This window comes from Epinephelus moara, chromosome 13 (genome assembly GCF_006386435.1).
Source record: "Epinephelus moara isolate mb chromosome 13, YSFRI_EMoa_1.0, whole genome shotgun sequence".
NCBI lineage: Eukaryota > Metazoa > Chordata > Actinopteri > Perciformes > Serranidae > Epinephelus > Epinephelus moara.
Window position 1 is genome coordinate 37,524,056 of NC_065518.1, and position 17,500 is coordinate 37,541,555.

Genomic DNA, 17,500 nt, shown 5'->3' on the forward strand with positions numbered 1-17,500 from the left:
GGGGGCAAACACTTTTTCACACAGGGCCATGTAGCTTTGGATTTTTTTCTTCCTCATTAATAAAACCCTTCATTTAAAAACTGCATTTTGTGTTTACTTGTGTTATCTCTGACTAATGTTTAAATTTGTTTGATGATCTGAAACATTTAAGTGTGGAAAACATGCAAAAAAGTAAAAAATCAGGAAGGGGGCAAACACTTTTTCACACCACTGTATGTTGTATGTAGTCGTAATATCGCCAGCTCTAGTTTGTCATGTAAGGGTTAAAAATACTGTGCACTAACAATTTAGCTCTGTATCCATTACATTTGAGTTAAATGACATTGAACATCACACTTAAGCAGATGAGAGGCATTCATGTTTGTTAAGTTTTCAGGCACTATCCTGTTATGAGGCACCAAGTCTAATATATCAGTTCTCTTAGAAACGTTTGGGTCCCAGATGCTCTGAATGCAACAAAATCCTAAACTACATTATAAGATTAATGTTATTTTGCTCATTAATGGTTCCTTTGCTGTATCACCTGAGGGACAAGCTAACAGGTGACCCAATGTTATATCATACTTTTGCATCATTTAACAGTGTGCAAGCAGCCTCATCTCTATCCATAATTTTACGTCCGTTGCATAGAACCAGAATGAAACTTCCACAGAGAGTTCAGCATGACGTTATCGAAGAAAGCAACAGCAGCTCAGTTTCCTGGCTGGACAGTTGGGTACAATACAAACTAACAGAAAGACAGCTGAGAAATTGTTACTATTCATATCCTGCAAAAGTTACTATTAAACCACTTCACCAAAATAGTACAAGGAAACACTGATTTGATGTTGGGTGTACAATTTCTTTGGCCACTTGGATTCTTCCATGTAGTGCAAAAAACAGATGAGCTGTTCTGAAGCACTCCTCTCAAACAGAGCTAAATAGACAGTATGTAGAGAATTTGGAGAGGTTTGGCTTGAGGACAGTTGTGAGAAATAGCAGTACAAAAATGCAAAATGTTTGAGGTGACACCATTACAGATTTTTTTTTTCACCTAGGGATAACTCAATCATATCTCAAAGATCGGTATCGGGGCCGACCAAGGCATTTTTTAACTGATCGGCTATATTGAGCTATATAGAGCCTGATCCAATCCTTTTAAAGTCAGCTGTCACACTGGTGTTTTTACTCTCTTCCCACTCTACTGAGCTCCCATGTGTGCAAGAGCCAAGCCTGACCCCTGCCCATTTCAGCTCAGTTCGAGAGTCTCGTTATCTATGGCACATGGTGCTTCACTGCCCTGCTCAGGAACCGAAGACAACCACACTAACCACGCCACTGCAAGTGCAACAAAAGTACTGCGAGCAAAAATCCAGTAGAGTATTCCATATATTAAGTTTTTCTGTAGACTGATGGGGTAGTTAGGGTAACCCTGGTTCCCCTTGACGAAAAGCCTATGGGATTTTTCCACTGGATTTTGGATTATTGCAGAAAATAAGCTCTGTGGCAAACAAGCATTTATGATAATGACTTTAGTTGTTCTTTTATCTCAGACGTGTTAGGATGTTACATACCTTGACATGTTTCAGCGGAAACTTCCACCTTCCTCAGAAGAGTCACTTGGTGGTGGTTGTGATCAGCTGATCTGTCAATCAGCTGATATTAGAGAGGCGTGACCGTCCTATCAGTTTTGACAGGACGATCACGCCACCTGCTGTCCATCTGCCGCCTCTCCAGGACGCTGCTCCAGGTGTGGGAGAGCATTTATGCCCCCTCGTCCCTGTTCATCGTCCCTGGGTCCCCACTTCCTTATTTCAATAGCCTCCCTGATCCAGCACCGGTATTTGTTGTCCTCGGTGTGTATGACTCTGGCCTTGTCCCAGTCCATAAAATGGTTTTCTCTTTTGCAGTGATCTGTTATGGCTGATTTGTAGGTTCCTTGTTGTGCCTTTTCTTTTATTGATCTTGTTTGTCTTATTTTCGTCTCCTTCTTGCATTCCTTTTGATGTTCTTTTTTATGTGTGCTGAAGCTCCTCCCTGTCTCCCCGATGTATCTTTTATTGCATGATTGGCATGGTATCTCGTATGGCATTGCATTTATTTATTGTTTTGTTTGATCTTGTCTTTTGGGTGTACCAGAATTTGTCGTAGTTTTGTGTGTGGTTTGACCGGTGTGTTTATGTTGTGTTTCCTCATTGTTCTTTGAATGCGTTCAGTGACCCCTCTGACGTACAGTAGCGTCACCACTCCTCTGTATTCTGTTTTGTTTGTGTGCTTCTTTTTCTCCCGCTGTGTGGTTTCTTTCTTTTTTACCTGTCCTGCGCCTTTCTCTATTGCCCATTGTGGATACTGGAATGTTTTAGTGTGTCCTGTATGTGCTTTTCCTCCTGTGCTCTGTCTTCCGGGTCTGTTGTTATTGCTGTGCGTTCATAAAGCGTTCTGACCGCTGATAATTTGTGTGTTGTGGGTTTTGTTCTGATGTCCATAGTAAATATTTTTATTTTGATGTCTCCGTTGTCTGTGTGGTGAATTTTGATGTCCAGAAAGGGTATGGATTGTTCTATTTCCTCCTCGTGTGTGAATTTGATGTTCCCGGTGGTGTCTATGGTGTTTAAATGGTCCGTGAGTTTTTGAGTGTGTCCTACTTTTATTTTTTCCAAAATGTCATCCACATAGCGTTTCCACAGTGTGGGTCTGTATTCCTCCGGTGCCGATGTTATGGCCTTTTCTTCCAGATCCTCTATGAAAACAACGCACATGACGGCAGAAAGTGGGTCCCCCATGGCAAATCCTTCCTTCTGTATATTGTGTTTCTGAACTGGAAATAAGTTGATGTGGCAATGAACTGAAGAAGTTGTATGATGTCCTGAACAGTTAAATTGGTGCGTCTCCTGAGTGTTCTGTCTGTTTGGAGCCGGTTCCGAATGATCTGTATTGTTGCTTGTACTGGTGTTTTGGTGAAGAGTGATGTTATATCACTCTTCACCAAAATGGAGACCCACCAACTTAACTGTTCAGGACATCATACAACTTCTTCAGTTTAAGAAGTTGTATGATGTCTATGAATCCCCTACACCCCACTTCCAATGGACAAATCCTAGTTTTCCACCCTCGCTGCTCAGCTTCTGCTCCTAAGTCTGCATACCTAAGCTTTTTTCTTTCATAGGCTTCTTCCACTGAGTCTTCCCAAGGAACTGTCAGCTCAATGAAATAAACTATCCGTTGACTCACAGACCTATGATGTGCACAGTTGTGGCTCATTTTGAAGGTTATGTAACCACTGTTCCTCCTGTGGCAGGTTTACATACATTAGTCAACTATGACTGGGCACATGATCAAATGTTAGACAGAGTCATCATTTTGAAAATACCATATTACATGACAGTCAGCCCAACATCATGATATGTTGTAGCCTAGCTACTGGCAACTTAAAAGTTTGAATGTTTTCTCATGTGTCACTCAATGACTCCGTTACTTGATGTTGTCAATCAATAAACACCTTAAATGTTAATATGATGACTGACCATTTGTGTAATTGTCTCTTTTGCATGACACACACTTCAGTGATGATTGTCACAATAAATGAATTCCACCGCTTAGAAAAAAGTGGTTTAGTGTCATTGTGGTGCACTCCTGCTGTAAGAAATGTAAGAAAGGTGATTGTTGGAGCTATGTAGAAATGTTTTATTTAACAAAGGAAACATCACTGTAGAATGAAGTGATAGTTTTGATACAGTATTTTTGTTCCTATTATGATTCAGCTTTGTGTTAGTCATAGCTGCATGTCAAAATATACAAGAAAGCTTTTCAAAACACTAATACGGACTTGTTGGAATACTGTGATGTTGAGCTTTGGCTTTATCACCCAGCACTAACCTCATTCCATCTTAAACTTTGCTCTGACCTCAGACTTGTCAGAACTGGTTAACTAAACCAGAGCCTGAACATCTAACTGTATTTTCACCATTTTACTCCTCACCCCAAACTGGTTGTATCAAAATTTCTCAGTGTGGTACTGTGTTATGTTTCAGGGAGGAGCTGTGTTCATTTCAGCGGGAGATTGAGGTGCTGTCGGAGCAGTATTCCCAGAAGTGCCTGGAAAACGCCCACCTGGCCCAGGCACTGGAGGCCGAGAGGCAGGCCCTCAGGCAGTGCCAGAGAGAGAACCAGGAGCTCAATGCACACAACCAGGTGGAGTTACACACTATAATTATGATAATTGATACACACAACACAGCTGTGTACAAATATTTAAGTGTTGTAGTTCAGGTTATTGGATTGGGTACACTTTTACTTACTTTTACATTTTTTTCTCTCTTGTTTACCATGCTAGTAAATCTGAATGAATTATGCTTTGGTGTTCATGGTCTCATTAAAATGAAGTGAACAATTGCATTGTGAAGAACCTAACTGAGAAAATGAGGTGTAGCATTTCCATGATGACAAAAGTTTAAACATTTATATTTTTATGCTTGATCTAAGCTGCTTAGAACTAGTTCAAGTTCACCTAGTTCACTTTTTCTTTTAACAAAAGTTTTTGGGAACTGAGAACACTAAGTGTTGAAGTTCTGAAAGTGAAATTTCCTCCATTCGTGCTTAATATATGACTTCAGTTGCTCAACAGTCCGGGACTTCCATTGCAGTATTTAGTGCTTCATAATGTCCCACACATGTTCAGTGGGAGTCATGTCTGGACTGCAGGCAGGTCAGTCTGGTACCTGCACTCTTTTACTATGAAGCCACGCTGTTGTACCATGTGCAGGATGTGGCCTGGTATTGTGTTGTTGGAATAAGCAGGGACGTCCCTGAAAAAGACATGGTCTGGATGGCAGCATATGCTGCTCCAAAACTTAATGCACTGCAGTTTAAGGGGTCAAAGGTCATGGGTATTCAATATTGATTTTCAGCCCTGCCCCTTTTGTGCAGAGTTCTCCAGATTCTTTGAACCATTTGATGATATTACGGATTGTTGGTAGTCAGTTGTTCCTAAACTGTTGGACTGTTTGCCTACACAGTTTTCCACAAAGTGACCATCCTTGCTTGTGAACAACTGAGCATTTCCAGGATACTCATGATACTCTGTTACCTAGGCCTAGTCCACACGGACCCGTGTACTTCTGAAACCGAAGTTTTTTGGGCTCCGGTTTCCAAAAAAAATTCGTCCACACGAGTGGTATGATAAAAAAAAATATGATATCGACATGAAACCGCAAAACCCATTACCAAGTGATATAATACCAGAGGTGGGTAGAGTAGACAAATATTGTACTCAAGTAAGAGTACTGATACTTTAGAACAATATTACTCAAGTAAAAGTAAAAAGTAGTCATCCAAATAATTACTTGAGTGAGAGTAAAAGAGTATTTGGTGAAAAAACTACTCAAGTACTGAGTAACTGTTGAGTAACGTCTGATTTATTTGTAAAATAAGAACATGAACGTAATCAATCAATCAAAAATAATAATCTGCAAATTCATGTATTTTAAACGATACCCCTTTAACTAAAACAAAAATAAATTAAATCTTTACAAACATAACATAAATCAAGGCACATGAAACACAAATATATTCTTATATATACTGTACATATATATATATATATGTAATTATGTACTCAGAGGTGGGTAGAGTAGCCAAATATTGTACTCAAGTAAGAGTATTGTTGCTTTAAAACAATATAACTCAAGAAAAAGTAAAAAGTATTTTGCATTAAAACTACTCTGAAAAGTACAATTTATCCAAAAAGTTACTCAGTAAATGTAACTAGTTACTACCCACCTCTGCATAATACACATGCCAAAGCAGTAGGTGGCGATGTAACTTCTAACAGAAAGGTAATTTTAACCAATCAGAATTCAGAGTCAATACCGGAATAGGGAAGTGCGGAAAATAAAAACAACCCGATCCACAAAAATTGCGTGACCTAATTCAACAGCAGAGGCACCTGAACGACCAACTACACTACCATGAAAGCAGTGATGGGCCTGCCAACGGAGGTCCGACCCGGCCTGATCCAGAACCTCCGTTGGCAGGCCCGTCGCTGCTTTCGTGGTAGTGTAGTTGGGGTAGCTAGCAACAGGAGCATCCTCCTTCGTTGGTCGTTGGGTCGAGCAGCTGGATATGCCATCCAAAGAGAGCAGATAGGACGCTCACAAATAAAGTTAGTGTGACATACAGGGTATTTATGTGTATCTGCCCACTCAATTATGACATTATTTTATGCATATGATATTGATTTTGTATCTTTACAGATACCATACAGATACCCCCATTCAATTTAAAGCATAACTGATTTGAGTAAAGGCACGAGAGCAAATCTGGTTATATAAACGGTTGGTTTGCGCTGCGTTCTTCAGTTGGCAGTTAGACCTAGAGTAAAGCTACTGAAGACCAGCAAAATCACCGTTTGTTTTCATTTATTCTTTCAGGGGGGTAAATGTCACCTAAGCACCTTCAGATTTTAGTAGTGTACCCTTAATAGATAATTTGTTTATATAGCTTGTATTGTGCTTCGTGATATTGTTTGAGGGAACTGTAACGTAAGGTGACTGCATATGAGTGAATGCACCCGTCACTAATGCTAGCGTAGTTCCTCAGGGATTTAAGCTGTTATTAATTTAATTTTGACAATTTAACCTGTGACAACTAATTAGCTAAGGTTGCAAGGACTGTAACTGTTGGTAGCTGTTGTTGATTTTGTTTAAATATGTTGAATTATAATTTTATGGGTTATTGTTTGTCGGACGATTGAGCTAAGCTAACTAACGCTAACGTCAGCTGTCACTTGTTGCCATAGCAATGGTAAAAATTCACATACGGGCAGAGTGCAGAATCAAGCTTAATTGTAAATATAGTTAAGATACATTGTATTAAACACAGGATGTGGGATTTTAGTAGTATGTAAACTTTTAGAAAAGAGCTTTTTACCGTCGCTCTGACGTCAAACAATGGAGACAGGTAATAAAATACTGCAGTTATCCTATCTACACGCAACCGCTGGCACCAGAGTCTTCCAGAAACTTCACCCTGGACTCCGGTTTCAAAGAAACGTGGTTTCGGGGGCCCAAAACTGCAGTTGCGTGTGGCCAAACAGCTAAATCGCATAGAATAATACACGGTTTCATAAGTACACGGGTCCGTGTGGACTAGGCCCTAGTCACCTGTTTACCTGTGGAATGTTTCAGGTGTTTTTTTAGCATTCCACAACTTTCCCAGTATTTTGTTGCTCCTGTCTCCTTTTGTGGAATGTGTTACAGGCATCAAATTCAGAATGAGTGTAGATTTACAAAAAATCAGTTTATCAGTTTAAACATTAAATAACTTGTCTTTGGACTGTATTCAATTGATTAAAGGTCAAAAAGGATTGACAAATCACTGCATTGTTTTTATTGGCAACTTTTTTGTAATCCAGGTTATAAACTACCCCTGCGTTTATTTGTCAAAATGAGTAGTCACAGCTTGCTAGTAAAAAGGACTCAGCGTTTAATATAAGTTTTAGTGTAAGACTCAAACATGTGAGTTCTGAACAGCTCCAAAGACAATGGATGGGAGCCTAATTTTGTGGACCCACAAAGTGTTTCTTTATTTTTTTGTAGTGTTCTCAGTTGTGAAACGGAAAATGTCCCGAGACATTCCCCTGGCTGCTCTCAGTGTCATCTAAAACATCTTTGATCATTGGTCTGTCTATGGAGCAGCTCCACACTTTTTAACTGATGACAACATGAGTTTGGTTTTAGCACTCTGGTTTTTGGGATATGGGAGAGAGTTCATGTTTACGGATATTTGTTGATGGTCTTATGCCAGAGGAATACATGGATGAATTCTGAAAATTCTTTGGAATCTGAAGTGATTTTCAGTCGGTTATCAGGTCATACTGTTTTATGTTCATATTGATATGTATCATGACATGCTGTATATATTTTTTGTTTTCAGTGAAATCTGCTCTATATGATTATGAGGTAATATTGTATTGAGTTGTAATTGCATCATACCAAAATTATTGCTCATGTCATATGAATAATATGATCTGTTACATATGCTGGGATAGATGAAGTTCTGTCAAAACTCTTTGTTGTTTTGTATCCTTTCATATTTTTAAGTGGGGTTATGGAAATCCCTGAGCTTTCTTAGCTGGTATATGACATATACCGGCGTATCACGTCGACTTCACCGCTGAAAAATGTTCTGTGTCCTCTGGGACAATGTTTTTAGACACAGTGTTCTGTTCTAAGCTTCTTCTTTATGGCACTTTTTAGGAGCTGAACAACCGTCTGGCAGCAGAGATCACCAAGATGCGCTCCATGACATCTGAGGATGGAATAGGAGACACAAATGCCACAATACAAGGAAAAGAGATCTACGAGTTAGAAGTAAGGTTCAACCAAGAAATCCCTTCAAACAAAGCAATTAAATCTAAACATGTGCATCAAGTCCTGTATGTAAAAGCTCTCATAATATCAGGTCTGTACTGGTAAGGTTTGAAATAGAAGCTGATACTCCTCAAGCAGGGTCTTACAGCTTTCTTCATGTTTTATCTCCTTGAATTATTTCACTGCATTTTTCCAGGTGATGCTGAGGGTGAAGGAGTCAGAGGTCCAGTACCTAAAGCAGGAAATCAATTCCTTGAAAGACGAACTCCAAGCTGCCCAAAGAGTATGCTGTTTTTTCTGTTTAGAAAGCACATATCATTGGGGACATCCATGAATTCATAGGTGAGAGAAAACATGAATACACGTTATCTGAACCACCAAAACAATGTGTTACAGGACAAGAAATATGCAACAGATAAGTACAAGGACATCTACACAGAGCTGAGCATTGTCAAGGCCAAAGCGGAACGGGATCTGGGCCGGCTCAGAGACCAGCTGCAGCTGGCTCATGAAGCACTTGGGGAGCCGTCGCTGGAGGAGGTGGAGCGAGGAGGATATGGTATGAAACAAAAGAATCACAGTGGGCCTTGTGCAAGAACTATTTTGCACTCTTATCCAAAACAAGATCACAAGTAAAAAGAAAGCTTTCACACAACAGAGCTTCAAGACCAAATTAGCAGTGTCAGTTGTTGTATTAAAGAAGCCTAAACCAATAGAAATTAGATTTTTTTTTTTTTAATCTTTAAAAAGCAAATTGGTCCATGACTTCGATTGCAATCAAGGAGGTGGACTGGAGAATAATGGGATGGACAGGGACTTTCAGAAAGACATTTTGATGATACGCTGAACAGAATATAAACTTTACATCAAGCTTATTTTAGTCATTTATGTTTATTATAGTTGATTTCGGTCTGCAGTATATTTAAACTCCAGATTCGTTCATATTAAGGCCAACTGCTGCAAACAACATGAACACGACCGCATCATGGCTGCCATGCGTGATCTGTGTTCGTTTAATGCCTCGGCCGCACATCTCAACGCGAGGTACCGTGACGCGTGCTTGAGATGCAATATTGGCATGACCGCTAGAGGCACTTGTGGAAATGAACATGGTGACCGTGAGATCAGACCAGACGGAGTCGCTGTCGGACCAATGGCGGAAACTTTTGAAGAGAGGCTGACAGACCTGGTGCGGAACTACCCGCATCTCTGATGTTTCCACGCCGTTACATAGTGACATAGTTCTTCTTCCTCATCAAGCATATCAAGGGCATCCATGTTTGTTTACAACACCTGGCATGCGCTACCCGATTTCTGGGTTATATTGTTGTCTGCCCCAATAAAGTATTGTGCGTTTTGGCTGTGTAGTGCTGCAGCAAGTATATACACAGACACGGTGCATTGTGCATGCGTACGTTCGATCGATCAAGCAGCAAGTCTATTATGGCCCTAAGGCATTACGAATTAGTTTGTTTTTTTATGCCTCCACATCGGCGATACATAAGTCTGTACGTACGTCCCATTCTCGTTAATGCAATATCTCAAGAATGCCTTGAGGGAATTTCTTCAAATTTGGCACAAACATCCCCTTGGACTCAACGATGAACTAAATAGATTTTGATGGTCATAGGTCAAAGGTCAAGGTCACTGGGACCTTGTCTGTCTCATTTTTGTGAACATGATATCTTAAGTACACCTTAAGGGATTTTTTTCAAATATGACACAAGCGTTAACTTGGACTTAATGATGAACTGATTCGATTTTGGTGGTCAAATGTCAAAGTCACTGTGACCTTGAATATGTCTCATTCTCATGAATGCAATATCTCAAGAACACCTCAAGGGAATTTCTTCAAATTTGACACAAACATCCACTTTGACTGAAAAATAAACTGATTGGATTTTGGTGGTCAGAGGTCAAGGTCAGTGTGACCTCACAAAACATGTTTTTTGCTACAAGAAGAATTCTTACACTAATTATGACAAATCTTAACACAAATGTCAAATAGGATAAAATAATGAAGTTATAACATTTTATATCCAAATGGTCAACGATCAGCTTCCCTGTAACATCATAATGTTCTGCAGAAACACTTTTCTGGCCATTACCCTACATCATATCTCAGGAACAGAATAGGTTACATTTGATCCGATACTGAATTGGTGACACTAACCTTGGGTGTCCACCTAGAAGCTGTGCTAATTTTATAGATCTTCTGTGCTGCCAGGGGGAGATGTGTGTGAACCATCCATGTTTTCACAGACATAGTACTGTAAGAGCTGTAACTATGAGAGAAACTTGACTGGTGCATGGAGGCATACAACCGCAAGACGGTAATTCTAGTTTGTTTTAGGGGCATTTTATGCCTTTATTAGATAGTAATTAAGAGGGGAGAGGCAATGAGGAAGAAAGGGTACAACAAAGAGAATGTTGCAGTTCATAGTCGGCGTCTTAAACGGATAGTGCACCCAAAAATGATAATTCTGCCATTATCTTCTCACCCATATGCCGATGGAGGCTCAGGTGAAGTTTTAGAGTCCGTAAAAAGGTGTTTGGAAAAACGTCATTTGAAATCTGTTTTTAGCCTCATTGTGGCCTGTAGCTCTAACTGCCTCTCTGTACACCGCATTCACTTGTGTTCGCTTGCACAAGACCGTGAGACATGGGTACTGCGTTCATGTGTGTTCACGTGCTTTCGCTGGTCTCAAGTGAACGCAGAGTTGTGTTGCTACCCCCCCTCCCCTTGGATCTCCACAAGTGTTGTGAGGACTCTAAAACTTCACTTGAGCCTCCATCGGCATATGGGTGAGTAGATAATGGCTGAATTTTCATTTTTGGGTGCACTATCCCTTTAACCCCTAAACCACAGGGACACCCCAATGTGTTCTAATATTTAAGTCAAACAAGTTTTTTCCCGTGGTGAAAGGCAGACTGTGGGGTACACATCTGGTATGAGTGGTACGGACCACTCGGAAATTATGTTTGTGACTAAGGAGGTGTTCACGTCAAGGAGCCAGGCTTGGATCAGAGTATACTTGACCAAAAAGTCCAGTGGGTTTTTAATGTAACCAAGCATGGTACATTGATCCATGCCTAGCAATCCATGCCCGGGTCCATGTGAAAAGATGGTCTTGAGTCCATGTGTACTCAGGTACAGTTCACATCTGGTGTGAAAACCAACTGTACCAAAACACAGAAGAGGACTAATATTTAAAGCGAGTAGCAGTTGGCTAGGAGAGCTATAAAGGCATTTCTCACCACTGCTGGTCTCCTCCCGAGTGAAACATACGCTGGATCTCATCCTCTTAACTGCGTGACTGTAGGTCTAACAGTAGGAAGGCATGCGAGGGGTTGTTTTTGACATCCAAAATATAAACTGTAGTAGGCATAATGTGATTGCCCAAACAAATGACACGTAGATGATGATGGAAGTGTAAACTAACTAATTTGTGCCAATTAAGAATGAATCTGGTGGTTTTTGTGTGAGGCCCATTGTGTGTCAACTAAATTAACACTGAGTGCACCTGAGGACTAGACTCTTTGTCTCTAGTTTCCCTTTATTCAAACACATTTTCCTTCCTAGATATCATGAAGTCCAAAAGCAACCCTGACATCCTCAAGTTGGCAGCTGCTGCAACTAAACGCTCAGAGCGCACCATGAGGTCAAAGGTGGGTTTCCTGTTTAGTGGCCAGTGAAGAGTAAAATCAATCCTCATCCCAGTGTGGTGTTACTACTGGGGTTGTCTTGGAACTGCATCACCCTTTGTGTCATCTACACATTCAGAAGTGACAGAACAGTTCTGTCTCGCATTAGAAGTCTCCTACCACACAAAGGCTGAGAAGCAGTTTCAAAGGACTTACTGCCATCTACTGGTCACCTGCAAAGTTGCATGCAGGACTGCATGCTCGCTGTTGCATCATTATTAGGATTGTTCCTGCTAGCCAGTGACGGACTGGGACCAAAAAGAGGCCCTGGCATTTTTGACACAGAGGCCCCATGGCAGCACATCTGCCGGCCGGGGGTGAAAAATTTTCATATTATTTTACAAAAAAATATGCATTTTTACGTCATTTCAGATCATCAGTTCCTTATTTGTGAAAGAACAGGCGTGGTGTCTCATATCCTCCCTCCCACATATTACTAGATACTATGATTGATGATTTTACACATACTAACATAAAAAAACACTACCATTGACGGAACGTTTCAGAGCGCCACAGAGACACAGACTGTTACACAACTACCACAGAAACTCACACACTCACTCACTGCCTTGATGCACAATAGAAGAGGAGATATACAGACACAGTCATTATGAATGATAAAATTGATTTGTGGCTTGCATGGGAGCATGTGGAAAGCTAACCATATGATGAGAATGCAGAAATTCAGAACACACACCACGTAATCAACTCACTACAATCGCACTGGTACAGTAGACAACAATGCACAGCACACAAGATAATAAGGCAGCAACAGAACCCCCATAAATTCAGGCACGTTCAAAGGTCAGACTAATAACCTCAGTTAATAATACTAGCTCTTTGTCTACCAAAACACGAAAATCTGAAACACCACACAAATTCATCCTTAAGGTTTAGCCTACTTCCACCATTAACCATAGGCGCCCCCTCTTGGACAGAAGACAGCACAACCAAATTATAACAACAGAAACATAAATCTTACACCAACCACAATGCATATTACAATAGCTTCACCAAAACATGAAAAGAGCACTGCACAGCCACAGTGCACATTTCAATAGCTCTATCAAAAGCACTAGTTACAACAGAAACAAGAAGGACCCCATGTGTTGTAAGCCATAATAAATGTTACAGCAGCCACAATGCATATTACAATAGCTTCAACAAAANGCACTAGTTACAACAGAAACAAGAAGGACCCCATGTGTTGTAAGCCATAATAAATGTTACAGCAGCCACAATGCATATTACAATAGCTTCAACAAAACATGAAAAGAGCACTGCACAGCCACAGTGCACATTTCAATAGCTCTATCAAAAGCACTAGTTACAACAGAAACAAGAAGGACCCCATGTGTTATAAGCCATAATAAATGTTACAGCAGCCACAATGCATATTACAATAGCTTCACCAAAACATAAAAAGAGCACTGCACAGCCACAGTGCACATTTCAATAGCTCTATCAAAAGCACTAGTTACAACAGAAACAAGAAGGACCCTATGTGTTATAAGCCATAATAAATGTTACAGCAGCCAAAATGCATATCACAATAGCTTCACCAAAACATGACAAGAGCACTGCACAGCTAGAGTATAAATATAAATATGTGTCTCTCAGTGTCTTCTTTTAAATCTCTTCTTACTCACATTTTTCGTATGGTCTTTTCTTAATTGATGGTAATTAATTATTGTAACTGTTTTTAAATTATTTGATGTTTTATTGTTTTATGTACTAATTGTTTTTATTGTTAAGCACGTTGTAACTCCGTTTTGAAAGGTGCTATACAAATTAAGTTATTATTATTTATTATTATTATTATTATTATTATGTCTTACCTTTAAGTAGTTAGCAGGCTGCGAAGGAGTTTGCTCTTCTCTGCCACTCTGTCGATTACGTCATCTGAGTCCAGCTTCATGAGGATGTCCTTTTCTGTTGCCATCAGCATGAAAGCCTCCAAATGGTCCTGTCCCATTCTGCTCCTGAGACGATTCTTTATAAACGTCAATGTTGAGAAGCTTCTTTCACATGCCACTTGTGTGCAGGAGAGGGTCAACAAAAATTTATAGGCCAGCTGTATTTTGTGGTATGCATGCGTAAACAACTTCAGCTGCTGGAGGAGGAAGTAGCAACACACAGCACAGTTCTTGCAGGCTGTGCATCTTTTGCTCACCAGATCAATTTCTTCTTCTTCTTGCTCCATCTGAGTGCCCTCTTCTTCCTCAGAGATAAGAGACTGTGACACTCTGGTTGTGTATTCACTGAGAGGGGACTTTTTCAGAGTGTCCCAGTGGATGGCCAGGTTGCACAACTCAGACTGCAGATTTTCGACTGTTGTATCTTCATCAAAAGCAATGAGGCATTTACTAATGTCCTGAAGTGCATTTTGTGGAAGTCCATTTGAATTTATAACTGGAAAATGACGAGGATCTAGACATGCCAAGTCAACATAAAGTTTCCCATGCTGCAGGAAGCGGCGATGCATACACTCAGAGGCTGTATCAAGAATGATGATGTGAACATTGATCCTGTAAGCCATCAATGAGTCTGTCGCTGTGTTCTCTGCATCAGCAGACTCTCCTGGCATTGTTTTTTTTCTTCTTTGTGCGTTTTGGCGGAAGTGCAGCCTGCACTTCCATTTCAGATTCCACATTTTGGAATCTACCATTGGCCCATTTCACAAAATTGTCTGTCGCTTCTTTCACTGTGTCAAAGTCTCTGACATGGTTTTTCAGTTTCTCGTGTGTTTCTGTTACCATGCGATGGGCAGCCAAGACATCCATGGTGTTGGTTTGGAGGTACTTTGACAAAGGCGACGTCAGTGTGAAAATACGCAGGAACACCTGTGCAGTCAAAACTGTCTCGTATTTAAGCAGCGACTCAATGAAGGCCTGCGCTTTTACATGCACAGCTGGTTTAAACTGTGGATTGTCTTGAATCTTGGACAATGTTTCAACTAGGTCCACATACAGAGCATTTTCTGGCTGGGCAAAAGATCTAAAGATCTTCTTTAATGCAGCATCCTTTGAAGACCATCTCGTTTCACCAATCAGTGAAATCCTTCGGTGATGGGGGTCCTGACTCACATCTTCCCAAACATTCATTCTCTGATACAAGTCACGAAGAAACACTGCGATCTCATTAACCAACCCAAATAATGATGCTGCCGCTATCAGACATGACTAGGTGTCAGACATGACTAGGTTAAGAACATGGGTGTAACACTTGGGTTGGGACTTCCTTTGACAGCCAGGCAGAAAAACCCCTATATTGCCCCTGCATATTTGCAGCCCCATCAGTTGAATTTCCTATGCAGTTTTTCACATCGATTTTGCAAGAGGCCAAAGTCTCCTTGAGCAGTTTAACAAAGTCCTGCCCTGCTGATGATTTGCATTCAACAACTACCAGCAGCTTCTCATGAATGCTGGTGTCTGTTGCATAGCGGACCACAACACTGCATTGATCTTTTGTTGTAATATCCTGAGTTGTATCTATTTGTACAGAATACATCCCAGCCTGGATTACATCCGTAGCAATTGTTTCTTTGATGAGTAGCCGGATAGACTCCACAACTGAATTTACAGTGGTTTTTGACATTAATGTCACTAATGAGCCTCTTCCTTTGCCAGTGCCTGATTTGCTTTTTTGGATGCATTCTTGAAGGTGCTGCTGTAAACAGCTGTCATATTTGTTCAGAAGCAGAAGAATTTCAAGAAAATTCCCGTGCTCTACAGACATGTCTGCTAATGAGTGAGCAGCCTCATTTTTACTTCCCCTATAACTGAGTGCACGTTTGCCTATCAGCTTTGTCACATCTACCACACGTTCAAGGACTTTGCACCTCTTGCGCACTTGTTCATGTCGAGCTGACATTTGATTAGAATCAAGCAGATTTGGGTTGTCTGTCTTACTAAGCCATGAAAAATATGTTTTTACGCATTCCATATGAAAAATGGTGTTTTCATGCTTGTTTAGCCTCTGGTGTATGTGCCTCCAATCTTTACATCCTTCAATGAAAGGATTTGTGTCCGTCTTTCTGGAAAACGCCAAGCAAACTGCACAAAAATAATGACTGTTTTTCAGAATTATAGCTCACCCATTTCCTTTGGGATCCATCTTTGTGTTTGTATGATTTCTTTATGGATTCTTGTGTGTCAGAAGGCTGATGCGGATGGTACTTGAAAAACAGTTCAAGTGTGTTGAAATTGGGCCGTTTGAAATAATCATAGTCCACATCCCCCTGGACCACGTTACCGGCTGCTCCGCTCGGTCCTCCGCCTGCTGCTGCTTCCTCTGCCGCCACTTCACCGGCTGCCCCGCTCGGTTCTCCGCCTGCTGCTGCCTCCTCTGCTGCCACTTTACCGGCGGCTGCCCCACTCGGTTCTCCGCCTGCTGCTGCCTCCTCTGCCACCACTTTACCGGCGGCTGCCCCGCTCGGTCCTCCGCCTGCTGATGCCTCCTCTGCCGCCACTTCACTGGTATCTCCGCTCGGTTCTCCGCCTGCTGCTGCCTCCTCTGCCGCCACTTTACTGGTGGCTGCCCCGCTCGGTCCTCCATCTGCTGCTGCTTCCTCTGCTGCCACTTCACCGGCTGCCCCGCTCGGTTCTCCGCCTGCTGCTGCCTCCTCTGCCGCCACTTTACCAGCGGCTGCCCCGCTCGGTCCTCCGCCTGCTGATGCCTCCTCTGCCTTCCTTTTTTTATCTCTCTTTTTCTCCGCTCCACCCTTCTCCACCTGTCTTTTAGAGCCTCGATCCATTTTCTTTTCTTGTTATGAAGTTGTTGTCGTTGACGTTGAGTGCATTACCCATCATTCATTTGTCACTTGTCAGATGTCAAATGTCATCACTCAATGATCGCGAGAAAATGCTTGATGACCAAAAACACTTTATATTACCAGTAGCCCCATTTCACTCATATTTATTTAAAAATATATTTAGGCTACTACTTATATGTATATTGTGGCCGTTAAAAATGTTTTGGGCCGCCAAGAGAAGATTTATTTATTTATTTATTTAATTTATTTTATTGTATTTTTTTTTTTTCCTTATTTGCCCAAATGCCAGATGGCCAGTCCGTCACTGCTGCTAGCCTTCATTTTATTCGTCCATTTTGTGACTCCATCAACGCTTGGGACATGGAATTGTGATGCAAATAAAAGTGCACAATAGTCTAACACACACTTGCTGGTTTGTTTTCCCACTTCTGTCCTCAGTCAGTGAGTCGAGACATGCCCTGTGACAGTCAGGGCTGCTGAGGACGTGTAGGCCTCCTCCCCCTTCTCCTTTAGGTAAACCAAACCAGATCCACAGCTGGTTTGTCCTCCACCTCTAAAACACTGACCTTAGTCACTACTCCACCTTTCTATGCAAAAATAAGCCAATCTACAGACGCGTGATGGGAGAACCAATGAACAAACTGTGTTTGACATATCACTGGGTTTTCCATCA

At 41.2% G+C, this 17,500-nt stretch overlaps 1 protein-coding gene across 3 annotated transcripts in view; it reads left to right on the forward strand.

The window, feature by feature from the left end:
- The window catches only part of mprip (myosin phosphatase Rho interacting protein), a 159,400-nt gene that overhangs the window by 139,703 nt on the left and 2,197 nt on the right, over window positions 1–17,500 (forward strand). For 2 of the 3 annotated variants that reach the window (XM_050060259.1, XM_050060261.1), the window contains 5 exons: window positions 4,011–4,170; window positions 8,235–8,348; window positions 8,545–8,631; window positions 8,745–8,907; window positions 11,932–12,017. In XM_050060259.1, coding sequence (XP_049916216.1) covers window positions 4,011–4,170; window positions 8,235–8,348; window positions 8,545–8,631; window positions 8,745–8,907; window positions 11,932–12,017 — 610 coding nt within the window. The remainder of the gene's footprint in view (window positions 1–4,010; window positions 4,171–8,234; window positions 8,349–8,544; window positions 8,632–8,744; window positions 8,908–11,931; window positions 12,018–17,500) is intronic. The other variant, XM_050060260.1, reaches the window with a different exon arrangement.